We start from the raw sequence: 18720 nt of genomic DNA on the forward strand, positions 1-18720 counted from the left end.
TTTCATGAGAAACGGCGGCGGGAAATATCAGTCGCAGGGAGCGCTAACCCCCCCTCGGGACACAGAAAACTCTTTACCTATTTAGGCCTCTACACAAACATGAAAAAAGTTTCGGGACACCGCATCATCGCTACACCTGCATCACGTGAGAATGGGAGCGGGGGGGGGGGGGGGGGGGGTGGTTGACCCTTCTAAATTTGAATGACACCATGTAATTTAATCTGAAGATAAAATACAATTTGTATTTGTTGAGCAATAACATAACTCAACAGTCTGCGCATCCCATGACATCTGTATGCGACTTGGCCACTAGGGGGCAATATATAATCGTCATACAGACAAATGAATAAGAGTTACAGAACTAAGAAAGGACTCAGCAAAATGCAGTTAAGAGTTTTTGGCAGAGGTCAAACAAATACATGCCTGTGGGTATTATTGTATTATCTGTCTAGGCACCGTTGTATTTAAAAATAGATAAATAAAATAATGGTCAAACCGACTTACAGCTTTTTCTTAATAGCAGGAATTATTGCTGAATTAGTATTTATTTATTTAATAATTGTATAAATGTTTTTTACACTAGATTTATGTATTTTTATGTAAATTATATACATATATTAAATGTGTTTAATGCAACTACATTTGTGGTAAGATTCTAATGTAGACATTTATTTTTTATGTTGTTCAATTTATTTGCATTTTATTCACAGAAATTCTCAAGGATTGTAGAGTAGAAAATGTTTTCAACTGGGTATAATATTTGAATATTTTCTTTTTTTTCTCCTTCAACTTTCAGCATTTAAATGTGCAAACAACACCCAACTTTTCTGCTCTTGCTTGCAAATCAGGACAAAAGTATTGGGAAAAGTCACCCTAAGACCAACAGGAAGAGACATTTCCTTACGTTAAACCTCACTCGAGTCGCCTGCTATCTATCTATTGACTAGTACCTACTGACCTGATCATCATCCATCACTTCCAGCATGCGCTTCCACGCAGCCTGGATGACGGTGACGTCTTTGCGTCTGGTGGCATAACAGTGGGCCTGGACCACATGGACCAGGGTCAAGCTGCTGATCGTGGCCTCCAGAACCTTCTGGACGTGGCTAAACGCCAAACTGGCCTGTATGCGGGGGCCTGCCTTCACCAGTTGCATAGTGCACGGGACCAGTGCGATTTGGCCCGCACAGAACACTGCATCGTCTACCTACGGAAGAGAACCAGAACAGGACAACTGTCATTATCTCACTTAATCACATATTTTCATCGATAAATACCACACCCCAAATATGCATTCTTTTTAACTCTGGGTGGAACACTAGGTGGCTAGAACAACCGCTTTGATTACTACGATACCGCTATTGTGGCACACATGGCATCTGTAAAGCTGCCGTCTATATGTACAGAATATATGTATTATTTTTGTTACAATAAGTTTAAATATATATGTATTTAATTTTAAATATGTATTTGAATTGGACATTGAACATTAGATTATATTTTATTTTTTAATATTATATTTTAGGTGTTTTATACACTGTTTAATCCATTCTTCATTAATTTAAAAAACATGTTGAATTATTTTGAACTATTTTTGTATTTTTCTACTTTTTTATTGGATGAATCCATTAAATTTTAAATTCAGAAATATTTTTTTTAAATGAATGAAACTTGCATTGCATTCAGGTACTTATTTTAAAATGTATACATTGTTTTAGTGTACTTTTCATTTATAAATGTAATGAAGCAGTTGCGTATCTCTTTTTAACAAAGTATGTTAAACACTGCATTTTTAATGCCAAAGAGGAGGCAAACTTAAAACCCCTTTAGTCTTCTAAAAAAAAAAAAAAAAAATCAGTAAGATGCTATATCAAATTAACATTCATTATGAATATCCCTTGGTTAGCGGTGCATTAATCAAGCGAGGCCCACCTCCTGATTTTCGGCTTCTTAGCGCTAACAGTTTTCATTTCACACGTCACACAAAACCTGCCGTTAGCTTCCCGGCAACACCAACGTTATTAATAGGCACAATTAAGCATGTGATAATAAGCAAATTCTTTGTTAAATACCTCTGCCTGGGGTCTCGCATTACAAAAGTTGGGCTTGGATCTATCTGTTTAATGCGTAGAGACGTACGAGGATAAGGGATGGTATTAAAGAGGTTAGGTCTTTAGAGACCCCGCGTGGGGGGTCAGAGGCGAGGCTCGCGGACACTAGCGTGTGGTCAATGCAAATATCGGCTCGTCATAATTGCTGCGCTATGCAGGGAGCCGGTGTGCCTAAGTTAAGCCTCGCCGGGGAGGATCGAGATAATACCTGGATCAGTTGATGCACAACAAGACAAGATGCTTTACTTAGACACCAAAAAATGTTTTGAACATATAACTGAGCATGTTGAAAATAACCACGGTACGATAATAGTTGGGTCCCAACTTCAAAGGACCGAGCTCTCCATCGATTATCTAAAACGCTTCTCCTCACCGGGGTCGACACCCCGAAGAAGTACATCATCCATTGTTACATGAAGATGCTAGGCGGCTACATGTTAGCATTACTTAGAGGACTGCAGTGATACACCAAAGTCAAGATTTGTATGTATCTCAATTCATCAAACTGTATTTCCTTGTCTTTTTTCAAAAGAATATACAAAATTTTGTTCTGATTGTCCTTTTATGAGGCGCAAAATGCTCTGAAAATACATAGCGAAACCGCTAAATTCAAGCCTTGCATTCCAACACATTGCCATTAGCATTTGGAAGCCAACAAAGATGATCACAGGAAAAAGAAAGCTCGCTTGTCCCTTTCTGCTTGGGACGACTGTCCGGAATTTTTAAAGCTCTTCCCGGTGACATGAGTTCACCCCATTTGGAATTCACAAAAGCTCAGTGAGCATTTTGTCAATTTGAATATCAAAAGGTGCTAACAGAGGGCTCCCTCGACTGTTAAAGGCAGACTCCCATTGCTGCTAGCAAGCAGGTGTGTGATGATCAATTATTGACGACGACGCTCTGGTTACTCTTTGTGGGAGGTGGAATTGGGGGAGATTTGAGGAGGGGGGCGACACGGGCGAATACTATTAACATAAAATTAACAGTTCAAAAGAATGACTTCACACACCGATCAAACTTGTTAATTGACTGTCAATGCGGTGTGCCGCCGCATATACGCAAAACGCGCACACACACACACAAAGCTAAATTATTCATCTCGGACCCTGACAGGGAAGACAGTCCAATTTGCATGGGCGTTCCCGACGTGATCAACAACCCCTGACGCCGCATGCATTTTTAATAGCAGACCCTCCTTAATATTTACGAGGGGGCAAACAATCGCACGACATTAAACTTTCTATAACAAGGTAAGTAGTTTTCAAACGCTCATCTTAACCGTCTAAACGGCCCGCGGAGACAAGACAGGATGCGACGCATTACCGCAGATGCGCTGCACCCGTGCGGCCATTTTGATCTCCTTTATTTGTCGTTGATCGATATTGATGATTGAAGATGATGTCATGCGGTGGTTGTGCACTTTCAGTTTTTTTGTCATGCCAACAACAAGCTACCACAAAATTTTTGGGGGGTTTTTGTATGGCGTTTTTGTTTCTCACAATCTATCATGACATTGGAAGACTTCATTGCCGTCATCTCTTCCCAGCCAATCTTTCCAAAACTAGCGTAACAGGGTTTCTTTGCTGATGGGTGAAATGTCTAGCGAGGAACTTTGGAACATGATGCTTCCGCCGTAGCAGTGATAAATGATGATCTTAAACTGCCATGACGTTAGTTGTGTCCGCATGGCACCGGCAGTTTGTACTTTATTGCTTTGCTGCTGTATATTTAGCCATATGCCAACATGTTCTGACCATGATATATTGCTAGAAAACTGCTCCCCATGACATGAAGCCCTCACATCAGACCAAAAAAAAAAAAAAAAAGTCTGGTTGCTGTGGGTATGTCGTCGCTTCTTAAATACACTTTCCCCAAACAGAGTGTATCATTACCACATTTCCATGTTGTTTATCCTTAAACAAATATGACTCATGTTAGCATCGGTTAGTGGGATTTTGATGGGAAAATCGAGTGGCATATTGCAATTTTTAAACAAAATGTTATGGTATTGTAAATGAATTGTATAAGCATGAATAATAATAATAATAAAACATTTAGGGAATGATAAATCAATATACCTTTGGGGCAAAGACACACACAGAATGTATGTCCCAGATCTGTGCATTCCAGATCCCAGATCTCTGCATTTCGGAAGCAATGGGGCCAGTGGTTGAGGACCAGCGATGTAGATTTTTACGTTAGCTTATTGCATTAGCATGTAGCTATCAGCTATTGGCAGTTACGTGTGTGTCATTTCCCTGTCTGATGACATGATTGGTTGATTTGATTTAACACTCGTGTGACCCGCAGAGTACGAAACCGAGTCACACCTACAGTACCTCTTTTGTATGAACTAAGCCTCATTTTTGCTTCTTGCTTATCTACGACTTGTTAGAAGGGTTACCAAAGACTTTCTCTGTGGATACTAAGTTCATGTAAATGCACCCAGGGAAACTCTGTGGAGCACTAATGGTGTCTTCTTTCAGGCTGAAGTGTTTCTAATTGGGTCTAAGTTTTATTTTTTTTTTTATTATTATTTTTTTGTCAGACACTTTTCCACAGATGACCAGATAGCACCGGACTGTACTTGTTCTCAGAAGCCCTCTGGGGGCCACGCTGCATCCATCCGAGGAACATCTCACGGTGTCATTAGTAGAGTTTGGAAGATAGCTGAACTGGGATAAAATTACCCACTACTGTATTGATGAACAGTCTGGATTTCCGGCTGGTTCCAAGGACAGGAGGAAAGAAAAGCATCTCGAACGCACCTTTCAGCTATGCTAATGGTCACGTTTGGCCCCACAGAGGTCTCATGCATAATTTAAGCAGGAAAACGAGCATGCAAAATGTGTCAAATAGGTTTAATTAAATGGGTATAATGTTGCTTAATGTAAGGGCACATGCAAACTAACTGCAGAGGTAGTGTTATGCATTAAGAGCTCTTGTTATTTAATTGCATTTTTATTACCGTGTAATTACCACTTATGTATATAAATTTCAATTATTCTGTACACTTGTGCAGTGGTTAATTAATTCCCATTTCAAAACATATTTAATAATACTGAAATGTCAACTCTGTACACTTATTCATATTTTCATCACAATGACTGACAAACTGCTGTGAGAAACTTTGCCCAAATTAGCCCCAAATAGGAAGCACATAGCCAACACAGATGGACAATGTTAAATTGTTAAGCTTTTTTCAGCCCTCCAGCATCTAATCCGGACAGCATATGGTGTTAGAATTCAATGTTCATTTTGGATAGCAGCTTCAAATGGCCTTTAAAAAAAATTGCAACAACAATCCGGTAAATGGGTGATGGACTAAGGCAGAGAAAGCCATTTATATAGATTCTAAATGAAGGGGTCTTTGTTTGAATTTCCAACCACACAGAGAAACATTTGTCATTTTTTTCCACGGTGTCATTTGTTTCACAAATGTGGAGTTAGTTAAGGGGTGAAGGGAGACAAAACGTTGATGCTTGACTCCTCTTCTTTAATTTGAAACGCTGGAGTCTTTGCTAGAAGAACTTTGGATCCCTCTCGGCAACATTTAATGCATGGTCTTTTCCACTCTCTAACGAATACTTCAAGTACCACAAATACAGTACGTGGCAAAAATAAATGAATAAAAAATCTGAACAATGTCAAAACCCTTCAACTCGAATGACATTTTGATAAGAAAATATGTCTTTATAATTATAATGATTTGCTTACATTTCTGTATGACGCAAACAAAAAAAAAGTTTTAGAAATTGAACATTATGCTTTGATTCATTTCGTATTTGTCAAATTTGAGAAAAAATAAATAAATTTCTCCCAACCGAAATGGCTGACACCCTGTGTCTTTCCGGCCATGGGTTCTCCAAATTTTTTTGTGGGTCTACTCATGAAAGACAATCTTACCAAATATCACACTGCTACATCAAACTACCTTCAGGCTGTGAATTTTCAAATCATTATCTGACGCACCTAACCAGGGAGGTCACAACAAGCAACAAAGAAATACATTTTCATCAAGTTCAACACACCTGAAAATTTTGGTGAGTTTTTGAGTGGAGAAATGCTTTCAAAATGCCCATTTGTTTCGCGGATCATTATAAAAAAAAAAAAAAATTTAAAGGATGATGATGCGGGACGTACGGAACAGGAAATTGGCAAATTTTACCGCAAATAAGAGAGGACTGCAACCCCACCAAATTAGCGAGGGTTCCCTATATTTGCATTGTTTATCTGAGCTATAGTCATGCACAGAATGTGCTGTGCGGCCATGTCAACCAAAATCTGCATGACTTTAACTGCCCCATAAATAGCTCTATGAAGCGCTCAAACCTTTCTTAAACCCTTTTCACGTTTTAGGGGGCTAATTTATCAGAAAACAAGTCAAACGTAGCCAAACGTGAGCTAAATTTTCATCTCCCTCTCCATTCAAAAACATTTAGTGAATACCAGACAGGGACAAAAGGCCGTCCCGCACAACCCTGCCCCTCCTCCCCAAGATGCCCTCACGTCTGCCCTTGACGTGACCACTCGACATACACAGACACACACTCCCGCATACAGACACACACTGAGAGTTACACACTGTCATGTCAGCTCTGGTCAACTTTATGCTGGTCGGAGAGGGCTGCCGCTCAGTCTCCAACCAAGGTCAGGGTGCGGGGGGACGGGAGGGGAAGCCTGACAGCGGGACGCTCAGGGGAGGCGCATCGCCAACGCCGCCGGGCATGAATAAACAAACACGTCCTCTTGCCATCACTCAAATTTGAGCTTGTTTTTTTTTTCTGCTGAGATTTTCAAATGTTTATCTCTGTGTTGTGTACAAATGCATCATAATATCGCTTCTATCCGGAGTAGGATCAAGTGGCGATTATTATGCACGATAGCTTGATACAATACATGCCTCCATTTAAAGGATATGATGACATGATAGTTTTGACTTTTCAATATATAATTAGCGAAAAATCAAACTTATGAGGTTCCCTTCACGTTGACATTTTGCATACAAAAGGTGCAGTTTTTTTCTGGTGTGAAGGGAGAACATGATTCAAGTCCTCATCGTATGACGAGTTTGAGGGCGCCAACATTCTAAAATTGTAATCTCGCGATTACAACATGGGATGATGTCCCTCTTTTCGATTCTCACCTCTAATTCTAATGTTGTGATGGTTCGAAAAATGATGCAATATCCCATCATGAGTTACTATGTGATTCCCACACTTTCTTGCTCTAAATAAAGCTAAAACACAACCGGGGGCGGACTGATGGAAGGGCGATTTTTTTTTCATGGAGTTAGGCAAATGGTCCTGGCTGCCTTCAACTGTCGCCACCTCCGATTTTTTGACAAATTGGTTGTGAGGCTTTTTAGGACTGATGCACATATCGCAAAAATCATTTCTGCCAAGCCTCCCTTGCTTGCTCTGTGTGTGTGTGTGTGTGTATGTGTGTGCGCGCGTGCGAGTGTGACCTGCCCGTGGGGACATGACAAGCACTGCCACGCATCGCTCTATCAAGCCCGATCTTTCCAGGACAATGCAAATGATGACAAATTCCATCATCCTACATTATGCGCTTTGCCGCTAATCTCCCTAATTCGAGAGAATCGCGGAGGGTCTCGCCATTTGGGCTTGAGGGGCATGTTTGTCTGATTGAATGATGATGAAACGGCAGCCCCTCAACCCTCCCTCTCCCCCGATGTCTCCCATCTTTTCCCTCTTCTCCTCTAGTCTTATGATGCTGTTTTCTTGGGTGTTTTTTTTGTGTGTGTGTGTGGAGTAAGGATAGTTTATAACGCACAGAATGTGAAATGTCCTCTCTAAGAATACTCTGTATGAAGACAGCATGATAGAGTTGAGAACTGTTGATTAAAAAGATGAGCTTTGGACAAAACAAAGAGTGATATCAACAAGACAAGTGCTGAGAACACAGGAGTGCGTGTAGTACCAGCTAGTCTCGACAGATGGCAGTATAGCTGCGTGGAAAGGACAAGGGACAAACCAGTTCAAAAAGCGACTGTCAACATTTTTTCTTTTGTTGCCTAAAGTCAAAATGTTCATTTTCATAAAGTACAAAAATTCCGGTAGTGAAGTGCAGTAATATTGAGAAAGCTGTAAATTGTTGTTTGTGGGCTGTACTGTGGAAAACCACGAGAATACCTGTTACCTGTTTTCATTATTCATAACATAACTACATAGGAATCTGTTGTATTGATGATACAGGAGTGTCAATAAAAATATAATTATAAAGAAAATACTCGCTAAGAATAATGTCCTTTTTTATAACGTTTCCTGGCTATTTATATTGCTATTTTAAATATTGTCATAGTAAAACATGGAAAAAACTCAACATAATCCTACTAAATGCAGTAAAAAAACATTTCCTCAAGGAATTATTTTGTAACATATAATAATTAAGATAGTTAAGTTGTGACTTTAAATGTACAAAAAACCCAAACATAAGAAACAAATAAAATACATGATAGAATGTTTTAATAAACCAAAAGGAGATATTACTTGCAAAATTGATTTTTTAAAACAATTTGACAAGATCTGTAATGTCCAAAAGTATTGCTATGAAAACAAAACAAAACAAAAAATAATATATATATATATATATATATATATATATATATATATATATATATATATATATATATATATATATTTCATATATATATATATATGAAATGAATGGAAACAGTTTATCCCTTACCATCTCAACTCCATTAACTATGGGGCCCTGACACTCCACACTGATAAATCCACAACATCAACAGAAGATTGTGAAATAAAATAAAAGTAAAACATACTGAAACATAAAAACACAAGCTGCGCTGTGTGTTATTCATCCATTTTTTTTTGTTTTTAGCTCTCCAATGGGCGACCGGATGACAGCGACAGTTGAAAAATGAATGACCCTGCGCTTAAAAGTTCCCACTCCTGTAAACTGCCTCCCTGTTCAATTTATGATCAAGTAAGCCCCCCCGCCCCCCCCCCAAAAAAGACTAAAATGTAACGTAAACGCTAATCTCTTCTGAGTCGTCTGTGGTGCTGCTAAAAAAAAAATGGAAATGCTGGCATATTGTTGCATGTGGATGTAATAATCATTTCTAACCAGAGGCAGCGACTGTCACTTCTAATGTGCGCAACTTAAGGAATCGTAGAACTGGGGCATAATAATCACATACATCATCTGCTGCTGGAGCAAATTCCTAAAATACAAAAAAAAAAAAAAAGCCTGAGCAGCATCAGCATCAGCGCTACACTTGCTAGTCCTCTTTCATTAATCTTGTGCTCTCCAAATAAACTACTAATACAACCCGCAGACCATGAATAAGAAAATACTCAATTTAATCTTTCTTCTTGAGGGAGGGTGGGAGTTGATTCTAGACACCCTAATATTACATGCTGGGCCCTTGTATTAAGGGGCTTTGGAAACATCACTTTTGTTTCTTTAAATATATTTAATTTTAAAAAAAACTTAAAGTAAATGTGGGGTTTTTTTTGTATTGACCTCTGAATATTTCACCAGCAGCATCTGTAACATGCTTGAATAAGGAATGTGTATTTTTTTTAATTTACATTATTTTTTTTCTTGACAATTTTATATTAAAATTAAGGATGTTGACCGACTTGAAATATTTTACAAGTACCAGTATGTTGAATATTCTGAATTTATTATGGAAAAAAAATAGGTGCATTTACACCCTAAATATTAAATACAGGACTTTTGTATCACTTGATCGGTATACTGTATATTTAACAAGGAGCATGTTAGAAATCCTTCAAGCGCATGGGTGTGTGCCTGTGTGTGCGCGCGCGTGTGTGTATTTGGGCCCTGTCAACTCTCGTCACTGCGAGGGGAAGAAACACACACAGGCAGCTCTGAATATAGAAGCTAGTTACCATAGTAATGGTATGGTCATATATCGCTCTCATTTCAAATGGTCGTAGGCGATGTTTTTAACCATGCATTTCTTGTTCACTTACTGGAATGTACAACAAAAAAGAAACATGTCGACCTTCACTTGGGGGGCCAATACTGATCATCCAGACATGAGAGCAACTAAGAATAATTGACGTGTTTTGACTGAGTGTTTGCCGTTGTTGATAGCAGGAGTGTCACGGTGGATAGCGGCGGCGGCGGCGTAAACACACACTGGCGTTTCTGTGAACCTCTTTCTTTCCACTGCTGCATGCACACACAAACATGGAGCATGTCCTTAAAAAAAAATCTAATTGCACTCATACTACTGCACAAACATTGACCCTCACTGGGCTCAACATTATTGATTGAAAGAAAGAAAAAAAAAGGATCTATGGTAAATACAAATTGAGAACATTTATTGTGCACTCACAAATGTCAAAATCAAAACTCAGGACTCCAATGTGAAAGCAAACAAATATAATTATTGGTATTTTAAATATTTTACACTAAATTAATATTTTTAACCTTGTAGGTCACTCCTAGTTGTAGCGTACAGTAATTCATTTCTGTTTCTGGTTCTGTTTAGCGAGTAGATTTTCACTCCAGACACTTATTAATTTGTCTGCTATTTTGTTTTTCAAAGTTGGATGTTCTCCGCTTGAAGGCGGTTCCAGCCAGGCGTCTATGAAAAGTGGACTCGCTCACCCAAGCACTTAATTTCAGTGTTAAACGCGCTGACCGTGACAATCTTAGGTTAGCTTAGCAATTAGTTTGGCTTCGCCGCCTTCCTTCGTCTTTCCTTCGTGAGAACAATGCTTGTCAGATGTGCAGCTTATTTGCCGCCGTGGAGGTGATGATTACCGACTCAGGAGCGAGTCTGCAACGTGTTAAACCACAAAGGTAGCGAGCAAAGGATGTTGCTATATAGCTGGTTCCTTTCCCGATCACGAGTGGCACCGCCTTTACCCTCCATATTTTCTCTATCTATCTATCTATCTATCTATCTATCTATCTATCTATCTCTCGCTAGCTAGCGAGCTATCTATCTAGCTCGCTAGCTAGCTATCTATCTAGCTCGCTAGCTAGCTATCTATCTAGCTCGCTAGCTAGCTATCTATCTAGCTCGCTAGCTAGCTATCTACACATACACATACATACTGTGTATGCAAAAAGGTACTGTAAATATACACACTATCTAAAGACAGCACTCTGTTGATTGGATAACTGAAAATTCCTGCGGCGGTTATAAATTTTATGCGACTAACCTGACAATGTGACATTGACAGTAAGTATTTAATTACAGTATCGTATTGTATATATTGTAATAAATCTCATCAATAGTGCATACGAAACTCATGTTGTGGCCATTTACAAGCCAAGCATGTCCACTAGCGACTGTACAAGCGCATAATCCTATTAATAATTAAATATAGGGCGATATGTGGGTCTGCTGCGTTTCTTGCATCCGAGGCAGTCAAGCACCAATAACAATACACGGAAGAGCCCCTCAGAGGCAATCATGCTCAGGCCCATTAATGAGTGGGAGTGTGGCAGTGGACAGTAAGCCACCGCGTTGACAGAAGATGCACTGTGACACATCCACTCCCTCCCTATGTCCTCACTACATGCTAATACCAGCCCGTATTCACCACGTGATGCTGGCTGCAAAAGATTGGCGGGTATGTGGTGGGTCGACACGAGTCCCCCCCATTGAAATACTGTGTGTGAGACAATGACCCCCTCAAACTCGGGCCATTCGTTCCAGAGTTGACTGGTGCTTCCAAACCACGTCAATGTTGATAGGTACCTCTCAATGCTGGGAAACCTCAAACGCGCGGGACTAAATTCCACAAGCATGTTTGTTGGATGTGTTCTAAATGCAAGCAGACCTCCACCAAGGCTGAAGTCTGTCTCTGTCATGTGCGAAGTCGATGAGGTGACGATGCCATTTTGTGATTGTCGCAACAGGGAGGTACAATGTGGTATCTCTATGATCTGATGCCATTTGACAGACTGGGAACATCTCATGGAGATCTTCGATATTCAATTGAAGGTGCTGGGGAATGTCAATTCTGGATCGGGTCTGCGACTTTGAAACGGGTAACAGAAAATATTGCGCCATAGAGCATCCGATTTTTTAATAATATGTATACATGAGCAACATGCTGCTTCACCAGTATAAGACAAAGACGTGATAAACCTGTTAGACTTGAGAGTTTATGATAATAACCCTGGGGAATGATCCATAAGCTGTTTCACTATTTCTAAAGACAAAAATACATGCAACATCAAAACACCACCATGATGACAAACATCCAATTATTTACTGTCAGTTCCAATTCAGCTAGCAAGAACTTTAAGTCTGAAGACAAAGACATGTTTATTACATGTTTATTACAGGTTTTAAGTACTCTACAAATACAGTTGAGTTGAGTTGAGAGAATCTCCTCCTTCGCTTTCTCTGATTCATGTTTAGTGTGGTACAAACCACATCACTAAACTGCAGAGTGGCGACTTGCCAGCCTTGAAATATGCCCATTGACTTTTTACAAGTTGAAGATATCTGTGATGATAATTAGAGGATCCACCCTGGTTTAACATATCCCGATGGTCCAATTTTTTCCCCCCAACGTTTCTGGAGGCAAGATCATTTTTGTCCATGAGTTTGTCGTTTAAAATAATTCTTTTGAAACGCATATCAAAAGCAATGTCTGTTTGTCATTGGTTCATTTTGCCAGCTAACAGGTTAGTTCTGTGAACACTCGATGTGTAGAACGCATCGAGCCGTCTGTCACATGACACGGCAATTTGGCGAGGTCTCACTGTTTTTGATGAGTGGCTTTAGTGCGTGTCCACTTCAAGGGAAGTCACTTGACCTCAGAGTTTGTGTATTGGATGTATAGGTGGGAGGAGGGGGGGTGGGGGCAGGTGGGAACTCAATCAGTCGTCATCCTGAACGTTACTCAACAAGTATTCGGACAAAAGGTCCATGCCACCACACGTCATTCTGGTATTCCGAAAAGGAAACAAGTGTGAGTTAACATGAGTGACGACAAGTTTCTGAGCAGTCCGGAGCTCATTTTTCATCAAGTCATTAACTTTTGCGGCTTTTCCCGTTTTCACGCAGCACCGAAATAAATCCGTAAATTGCGACGAGCGCGAGAGGTGAGATAAACGCCAAGTTTTACAAGATGACAGCCAAAAAAAGGGGGAAGAGGCGTCAAGGTGCTGACAGGCAGTGAGATTCGTCGGATTTCAACCGGATTCATTTTTTTTTGGGTTGTATTCAAAATAAAGGTACATTTCCTAATTAATCCGTTAGCACGGTAGGAAGAACTCGTACTAGACGGAGATAATCACTCTGGTGCTAACTGAGGCGGATGGAGTCTGTCTGCGTGGACTGAGACGTGCTGCTTGCTGGCTTCAAAGCTTCCGTGATGCTGGTTGTCTATCGAGTTCTCATTTCAAAACAGGTTTTCCCCGAGGGAACCCAATATCCAATCAGAAGTGACACAGTAGGCAGTGTTTTAATGAACAATTTGGCATTCTTAATGGTGGCGCGAGTAGCCATATTTCTATCACGCTAAGTGGGTGGAATTGTTTAAAAGCTTCGGCAATGAAACCTTCGTTGCTTCGCTTTTTGGTCTGAGTAGCGGTTTGACGTCACCATCTTTGGTTCAGCGGTTAATTGATGGATGCACTAAAGCGGTAAAGCATCTTAATTGGATTATGCAAATAGTGTCAGGCACAATTGGCGGACGTCTTTGCAATTGGATCTCTGATAAGACAGCGAAAACAATTAATGGCAAGATGGTCTGATGCAAACAGGCTGAGAAATAATGAATGTGAATCAGGTATGTGAAGGGCTGAAAGGCAAAGCGCACACACACTTGTGCCCCCATCGTCCTGATTTGACAACCTAAAGGTTAACTCATTCTTTAAATCAAAATTCAAAAGAAATATGTCAGGACTCGATACTCCGCGTGACAAGGCGGGCTGCTGGATGACAACTTTGAAGGTCTCGCGTCCATCACGTGCCAAGCTAATCAACATGTTTGCGACTGTGAGCCACAACAACGAATGAGGATAATTCCTGTGTACAATAACACAGAGGAAAATGGCTGTCGAGCAAGGGTGGGAAAAGTATGGCCTGGGAGCCAGTTATGGGCCGCTTTTTTTCTTTTGATTCTTCTAATTAAATCGTTTGATTTATTATTAGTATTTTTAAAAAATTGATATAGTAATTTCGATTAATATTTAGCAATTTTCTAGCACCAGACTTCTATTAAGTCTCGATAATGGAAAAACCAATGACTAGAAAACAGATTTTGAGAAGCAACGTACAATATACAGTACCATCTTGTATTTTTATTCATTCATTCATCTTCCGAGCCGCTTGATCCTCACTAGGGTCGCGGGGGGGGGGGGGGGGGGGGTGCTGGAGCCTATCCCAGCTGTCTCCGGGCAGTAGGCGGGGGACACCCTGAATCGGTTGCCAGCCAATCGCAGGGCACACATAGACGAACAACCATCCACGCTCACACTCACACCTAGGGACAATTTTAGAGTGTTCAATCAGCCTGCCATGCATATTTTTGGAATGTGGGAGGAAACCGGAGCACCCGGAGAAAACCCACGCAGGCCCGGGGAGAACATGCAAACTCCACACAGGGAGGCCGGAGCTGGAATCGAACCCGGTACCTCTGCACTGTGAAGCCCACGTGCTAACCACTGTTGGCAGGGATTGATCGCTCCATTCATCGACTGCACTTATGCATTTCAGCGACAGAGACTCGTCGCGCTTTGCTTTCAAGTTCGTTGTTTAGCTTACCGGAAATAAAGATGTCCTTGTTAATTTTTTAAGGATTCAAATGACTACGTGGTCTGTCTAAAATTTGAAGACCTTGGAAGGCTGTGAATATTTGTTGTGTCAGTGAATTTACAATTTTGCGCTGATCCAAAATTAAATTGTTCGCGTTGGCAGGGGTTTTGTAGCAGTTCTCGTTTTAATTATTTCAAGCAAGACAAGTTTATGACAAATGTTGACGAGGCTTTTTGGAAAAAGCAGCCAAGAATAAAGACTGCCGGGAATGCACAACAGGAGCGACGGGGGTTGGAAAGCAATAAAGAACCCCAAACCACACGGAAGAAACACGGTCGTGGATGTTCCTTGGTATCTCGTTTCAACCACGGGATTTACAAGAGTACGCTTTTACGCGATACTGATGTATTACAGCTTCTCTTATTGAACGAATGTTATGGGGCAAACAGATGATGTGTTTGCATGGACCCCCGACACACCTGTTGAAATCTTTACAAGCAATAATAAGAGGCTGGGCTGCGAGATGCGAGCGAATATGATGAATGAGAAAGTGCTTCATGGGGTTTTAAGCAGGGAAGCCTGTGAAAAGTCCAACACAACACCAATTGCTTAGCTTGAGGACGGTTGTATAGCCTTACCCATTAATGAGGTCCCAACAGCATAGCATTATATTACCGATAATAAAAGTGAATTGCTTCACTTGGAGAATGAGAAGGCAGCACCTGTTGATTGTTGACAGATTGCAATAACTGAATGAATTGAACCGAGATCTTTGAGAAAATTGTTTTAAATCACATATCAAATCCCAAAGGCAATATTATGGGGAATCACAATTAGACTATTTTCCAGGCACACATTTGTTACAGTAATCATGTTAACATAGTCAGGAGATATTTCATTTAATTCCGCTTTTAATTTATTTAATGGATTATACTAATTATAATCCCTCAAGTGGAAATCTTAATCACCGTAACATATTCTACCTACATTCTTGCTGCTGGAGGCGGTAAATTTCCCCAGTGTGGGACAAATAAAGGATATCTTATATTGGTTCCATAATTGTATAAACCTCCTTAAAAAGGCTGAGATAGCTTTTTTGATTGCTGATTCTCTTCCAACTTTTATTTTTTTTGGTACCACAGTCTTTTTGTGGTTTGCTAGGGCCACGTCGGCTGCCGAAGAGGAGCGTCGCCGAGATGGAGTTGGTGATGACAGGTCCCCAGTGAGGGGCTAATTGTATCAATATGTAACAAAATGATCCCCCTTTTCACTGAAGCGTCCCTTCATACATGATTTTGATTAAATTAAGTAATTGCGGCAAAGAGGAGCTGCTGAACAAGCATTGTTTTCTCAGATGGCTTGGAATGGGAATAATCATTAGCAGTGGGGGTGAAGGTAAGGAATGTATTTGGGAAAACATCACGGCATGTACATGTCCATATTCACTCGGATGCTGAATATGTATCTTGACAATTTCAAACCATAACACACAGAACCAAATACAACATTAAAAACAGTGTTGTGTAAGCAGGCCCTCGAGTAAATGTGACATCGCGAGAAGTCTCTAGGCTGCAGATTTTAGGAATCCGAAGTGCGCTCGAGTCCGGGAGCTGTGTTGAGTCACAGGCATACGTGCTGTCAAAGCATCTAAGCGAATAGCTAATCCACACGTGTTGTAACTCATACACAGATTTGGCAGCGGCATCAAGGACGGCATGCAGGACATGGACACTATCCTTGTTGACAGTACCTTGACAAGTCTAATCCCGGATAATACACACTGGGTAGACAAACAAACAAACAAACAAAAAAAAACTTGGGGACGAGCGTTTAACCACCGCACCGCAATTCCCACAGTTCCGACATTGGGATATGACATTCTTTCTGGGATCCAAGTGACAAAAATGGAGACACACTTCCGACAGTGATGGACAAAATACAGAATCATACAAAACCACAATCATATGCTGCAGCACACATAAACGGCAATGGAGGCAACGACATAAAAAGCATCATGGGAACGTCCGCTAAGATCCTCTGAATCCCTGCATTTGTCCACCAATTTGACGTTCTGCTTTTTGCAAACCATGACACGAACGCAACAATTATAACTCCTGTCTGTGATGTGTCACTTAAAAACAAGGAATGAGTTGTGGAAAATCACTGCAAAAGCAAATGAGTACGTTATCAATGTGGGTTACATTTGGAACTGGACTCTTTTCCAGCTGCAGTGTGCCACTACAGCCAAACTTATTTCAAAAATAATAAATAAAATTAAGTACTCCAAAAACATGGCAGCCATGGTACACAAATAAATGGGCCCCAAAAAAATGACCATAGAAATGCCTCAAAGTAAACGGAATTTAAAACACGAATATATTTGTGTATTTTATTATATATTACAATTAAATCACATTTTAATTCATTTGAGCATTTTTTTAACCAATTAATTGTATTCTGAAATATGAATTACTAGCTGGTTCGCCGCCCTGCGGGCGGCTCATCAGCTAGTTCCTGCGGAAGGCTGGTAAGGTGGGCCTTCGGCCCACAAAAGTGTTGTTGCTTGGTTCAACTTTTTGTTCATCTTCATTGCTTATCGCGAAAATAAAGAGATGTTTAGCTCTACTAAATAACTAACAATTTCATTGCAATGCTTGTGGGTAGACAACATTTTTTCGCTAAGATGCCCGCGCGATCGTAGTGAGCCACTGCCTGAGCGGCGCAGTGGCGGCCCGCATGTGCGGCGCGGTGAAGTAGGTACGTTTTGAAAAGGGACAGACGGAAGGACAGACCGCGTGCGGGACAACGCGCAATATATATATAGAAGATGGTACGTTTTAAAAAATAATTTGAGATAAAATAAAATAGGAATGACAAACCTTAGAGCTACATGCTTTCTGTTGGACAGTAACAATCACCAAAACTATTACATTATATTTTATGATCTCAAATGGTGGCCAAGTGTAACTTCCAGGCAGCCATACGACCTGTGTGCCTCCGTTTTTTTAATGCAATTTTAATCATCCCAAAAGCCCATTCAACTACCACAACACACCATCCGAGCCACATTTTCTCAAAGTGTGATCAAAGCGCAGTCTTCTTACCCTAAGGGCTTGACTGTAGGGCCCAATGTTGGCCGGGGCCCAGTGAGATAGACTCTGCACGTGCAGCGCTTCTCTCCGATGAAAGCGATCCTCCGTGGCGGGCTCTGTCCACTTATGGAGGAGACAGTCCATTTGCAGCAGATGGCCAGCAGGCAGCGAGGCCTGGACACATACCCTGGATGGCAAAAAGGAGTGTTTTACAACAACCACTTTGACTAAAGATGTGGTTCATTGCATTTGTACCTGGCAGGAGGGTTGGTGGCAAAGTGGTTCTTATAGACGCCATTGAGTGGACCAAAGTCCTCCATGTTCCTCACATACATGTGAACAAGGACAATGTCCATCATGCTCCAGCCTCTGGCATCCAGCTGACCTGGACGCACGTAGCAGCGGTGTGAATCATCATTATGAAAGTTAATAGCCTATATGCATATAAAAATTGATGCATTTGTATCTATTTGTTTAGATACATGCCTTAATAAACAGCATTTTTTTTTAACTTGAAGAAAATTGTTGTTATTTGGATAAATAATTTCTGGGGGAGATATGTTTATTCCTGAACAGTGATAATAAGGTAAATATATTAGCAATTGCTAGTTACTGTGCATTTAAAGTTCTCTTTCTAAATTATTATGTATTTTTAGTCAAAATTTAGGAGAAAATATTTTCGAAAATGGGCAGCCCGGTGGGCCAGTGGTTAGTACGTCGACCTCACAGTGCTCCGGCCTCCCTTGTGTGGAGTTTGCATGTTCTCCCC

At 40.6% G+C, this 18720-nt stretch overlaps 1 protein-coding gene across 4 annotated transcripts in view; it reads right to left on the reverse strand.

Moving 5' to 3' along the window:
* Positions 1 to 18720, reverse strand: part of dph6 (diphthamine biosynthesis 6) — a 163982-nt gene that overhangs the window by 10221 nt on the left and 135041 nt on the right. For all 4 annotated transcript variants that reach the window (XM_052085370.1, XM_052085371.1, XM_052085368.1 and 1 more), the window contains 3 exons: positions 18207 to 18336; positions 17964 to 18138; positions 959 to 1207 (listed from right to left, as the gene is read on the reverse strand). In XM_052085370.1, coding sequence (XP_051941330.1) covers positions 959 to 1207; positions 17964 to 18138; positions 18207 to 18336 — 554 coding nt within the window. The remainder of the gene's footprint in view (positions 1 to 958; positions 1208 to 17963; positions 18139 to 18206; positions 18337 to 18720) is intronic.

Source organism: Hippocampus zosterae, chromosome 14 (assembly GCF_025434085.1).
Source record: "Hippocampus zosterae strain Florida chromosome 14, ASM2543408v3, whole genome shotgun sequence".
Taxonomy (NCBI): Eukaryota; Metazoa; Chordata; class Actinopteri; order Syngnathiformes; family Syngnathidae; genus Hippocampus; species Hippocampus zosterae.